This window comes from Centrocercus urophasianus, unplaced genomic scaffold (assembly GCF_019232065.1).
Source record: "Centrocercus urophasianus isolate 14NV4802_14NV808 unplaced genomic scaffold, USGS_Curo_1.0 seq_20, whole genome shotgun sequence".
In the NCBI taxonomy this organism is placed as follows: domain Eukaryota; kingdom Metazoa; phylum Chordata; class Aves; order Galliformes; family Phasianidae; genus Centrocercus; species Centrocercus urophasianus.
This window is the reverse complement of record NW_024884756.1, coordinates 17,474,214-17,477,758: the sequence shown is the minus strand read 5'-3', so window position 1 is coordinate 17,477,758 and position 3,545 is coordinate 17,474,214. Positions and strand designations below refer to the sequence as shown.

Genomic DNA, 3,545 nt, shown 5'->3' with positions numbered 1-3,545 from the left:
AAAAAAAAAAAAAAAAAAAAAAAACGGAGCAGAGATTGGGGCACGTTTGTGTCAGCTCTGCGAAGCCAGCACCAGCAGAGCCGGGGCTGTGCCACGGGACCCGCTCCCGCCCAGCCCCGCCGCCGGGCTCCGCGGTCTCGGAGCGACCGTGTGCGCTGGGAACGGAGCGTTCCTCGGGGCCTCCCTCTGCCCGGCTGGGTCTGACCGCGGGGACCCGGGCCCCGCTCGCTGCGCGCCCCGACGGCCTCGGTGCGCAGGGAGGTTCAGCCAGGCCGGCTCACAGCCCGGTGCTCAGCGCCGGGAGGCCGCGTGTTGCTATTAGCGTTCAATATACGGCTAATTATGCGTATGAAAATTAAACATCAGTGTTATGCTAATGGAGCCGCCTTCAGCTGGGAGCCGAGCACTTGAGACTAGCATTTAATCAAATGAGTCGGTAACGAATACATCTGCACGTGTGAACTTTCGCGGGATCATTTTCCTGTTACAGTCACACCGCTGAATTATGAAAGAAATAATTACCGACACTTTCTAATTATCCAACAAAGTAATTTGGGATTCATCGCGGGCTTTCTGGGGAGGATCTCCCAAGTCCCACCTCGCTCCCTGCTCACGCACGCGGAAGTTAGCGTGCTCAGCTCAATCGCGCGTCGGGCCGAGCGGGGCGAGCCGCGATCCCCCGCGCTGGGCTCCCATCTCCCCATCCTCCACCGCTTTAAGAGCGGTGTCCGGGCGGGCGCGGCCCGAGGACGGGCGGGACCCCGGCGGGGAGCGGGCACCGCGCGGCGGGCGCGGCTGTGTCCGCGGCCAGAGTGGCTCCGGAGCGCCTCGGGGCCGTCCCCGCGCTCCCATCCGCGCCGGGGGCGATGCCTTCCGGTCCCGGCCCCGGCCCCGACGGCTCCCGGCCGTCCAGCGGTGCCGTCGGGGCGTGCGGCCGGGAGGCGCGGCGCTGCCGGCGCGGCTCTCCGCGCTCACCGGGGTCCGGGCGAGCCCCGAGCGGCTCGGACCAATCCAAAGCGATTATGCAAGACGGGGAACCAATCAGCTCCGCCGGCTCATGAATATTCATCGGCTCGGATGAGTCAAAGCTTTTAGGCGAGTTTGTGTAGATGAGCGGCATCACGCTCAGACTTTTCAAAGAGACAAACTCCATTTTCTTATGAATGGAAAGTGAAAACCCTGTTCCGCTTAAATTGGGTTCTTTCCCGTCCTGAGAAACACAACAGACCCCCAAAAGGCACGCTGAAGAGAGAGCACACACACAGACCCAGCGGCGAGAAATGACCATGACTACCATGCCTGAGAGTCTAAACAGCCCCGTCTCGGGGAAGGCCGTCTTTATGGAGTTCGGGCCGCCCGGCCAGCAAATGTCTCCTTCTCCCATGTCCCATGGACACTATTCCATGCACTGTTTACACTCCGCGGGCCACTCGCAGCCCGACAGCGCGTACAGCACAGCTTCGTCCTTCTCCCGACCGCTGGGCTACCCCTATGTGAACTCGGTGAGCAGCCACTCCGGCAACCCCTACATCAGTTCAGTACAGCCCTACCCCAACAGCTCCGGCCTGGCCCAGCCCCGGCTGGAGGAGACAGGTAGGTGCCGGGGGCGGGGGGCGCGGAGCGAAGTAGATCCGCCGGGGGGGGAGCGAGGCGGCATCGCGGAGCGCTGTGTGTGAGCCGGGCGGGGCCGGGGCCGCGGGGAGCGGGGAGCGGGCGCCGAGCGGAGCGGACCCAGCCCAGCTGCGCGCGGAGCGGTCCCCGTCATTATTTATTGCGTAGCGCTATAAACAATGTGCGCAATTAAGGGTAATTAAACCTCGGCTGCAGCCGGTAAAAATAGCAAACTTTGTTGGGATGGAGCCGGGGCTGCCACCGCCGCGCGGAGCCTTTGTTGGCTCTGCGGCGCTCCGCCGCCCCGTCGCCGTGAGCGCTGCGCTGTTACCGTCGCCGTCGCCGTCGCCGTTACTGCTATTTTCTCGCTGCTATCACTGTTATTTACTGTGCACCGTTTGTGGTTGTAGGGGCCGAATCGGAGAAAAGCACTGTGGTAGAAGGAGGGGAAGTTCGCTTTAATGGGAAAGGGAAAAAAATCCGCAAACCCAGGACTATTTATTCCAGTTTGCAGCTGCAGGCTCTGAACAGGAGGTTCCAGCAAACCCAGTACCTGGCCCTGCCCGAGAGAGCCGAGCTCGCGGCCTCTCTGGGACTCACTCAGACTCAGGTACGGCCCCTCCGCGCCCCGCCGCCCCGGGCCAGGCCCGGCGGGGTCGCTCGTACCGAAGCCGCGCGCTCGTCCCGTCCGCGGGGCCGATCCCGGCCGGGCTGCGTGAGGCGGGGGGGGCGAGGTCGGAGGGAGCGGGACACTGCGCGGGGGCGGCCGGGGCGCGGGGGCACCGCGGGGCGAGGGCGGCCGGGGGCCGTCGGGGCGGGCAGGGCGAATGTGAGGGCCCGCCGGGCTGCGCTGAGCCGTGCCGCGCTGCCGTTGCAGGTGAAGATCTGGTTCCAGAACAAGCGCTCCAAATTCAAGAAGCTGATGAAGCAGGGAGGGGCGGCCCTGGAGAGCGGCGCTCTGAGCAACGGCCGGGCCCTGTCCGGCGGCTCTCCCCCGGTGCCCGCCGTGTGGAACACCTCCTCCGCCTCCGGGAAGGCGTCCTCGGGCAGCGCCGGCACCTACATCCCCAGCTACACGTCGTGGTACCCCTCGGCCCACCAAGAAGCTATGCAGCAGCCGCAGCTTATGTGAGCCCGAGCACGTTTTTACCCGCCGCGAGCCGAAAAAAAAATTCACATTATCACGGACAAAAAAAAAAAAAAAAAAAAAAAAAAAAAAAAAAGGAAAAAGAAAAAAAAAAAGAGTAAAATAAAAAGGTAAACAAAACAAAAACAAAACAAAACGGAGAGGAGGAGGAAGGAGAAGAGGACAAAGGCGCGCCAGCAGCCGGCCGGGCCCTCCCGCTCCGGGCACAGATGCGACGCGGCGCGTCCCCGCCGGCGGCAGCTGACGGAGCGCGGCCGGGGGACAATCGGGGCCGCCCCTCTGTCTGTGTTGTGTGGGATCTGGGTCACGGATGCGGCCCGGCAGTGCGGGGCAGCGGCCGTACCGCGTCCCGAGCGTGCCCTCTGCGTTTCCTGTCTCTTTCCCCGTCCATCTGTATATTTTTTGTTCTTGTCTAAGGGGAAGAAAGGGATTTTATTTATTGACCGAATTACCGCTGAGGAGCTCCGTGCGCAGCCGGGCGCGGAGCGCGCGGCTCCGGCAAAAGCGCCCGGTGCCGTTTCCCCGTCCAAAAAAACACGCAAAACAAAACAAAAGCGAAACGCCGCACGGAAGGACGCGCTTTGTAACTTTTCCCATCGCTTTTCTACTTCGCTGCTGCGGAGATCCCCGGCCCCAACGCCGCGCACCGCCCCGCGCCGAACAAAGGACGGCCGCGCGCCGCCCCCCGCCCTGGAGCGGCTTTGCGGAGCGCTGTGCGGACTCGCATGGAGGCGGCGGGGGGACCGCGTACCCCTCGCTCCGCAGTGCGGGGCCCGTCCCGGAGCGC

The 3,545-nt window shown here is 63.6% G+C and overlaps 1 protein-coding gene across 1 annotated transcript; it reads left to right on the top strand.

The window, feature by feature from the left end:
• The first annotated feature begins 1,064 nt into the window (after positions 1-1,064).
• DLX1 (distal-less homeobox 1) lies at positions 1,065-2,743 on the top strand. Its single transcript, XM_042822546.1, has 3 exons — positions 1,065-1,593; positions 2,022-2,221; positions 2,489-2,743. The coding sequence occupies exons 1-3, from the start codon at positions 1,281-1,283 to the stop codon at positions 2,741-2,743; spliced, it is 768 nt and encodes a 255-aa protein (XP_042678480.1). The 5' UTR covers positions 1,065-1,280.
• The last annotated feature ends 802 nt before the right edge of the window (positions 2,744-3,545 follow it).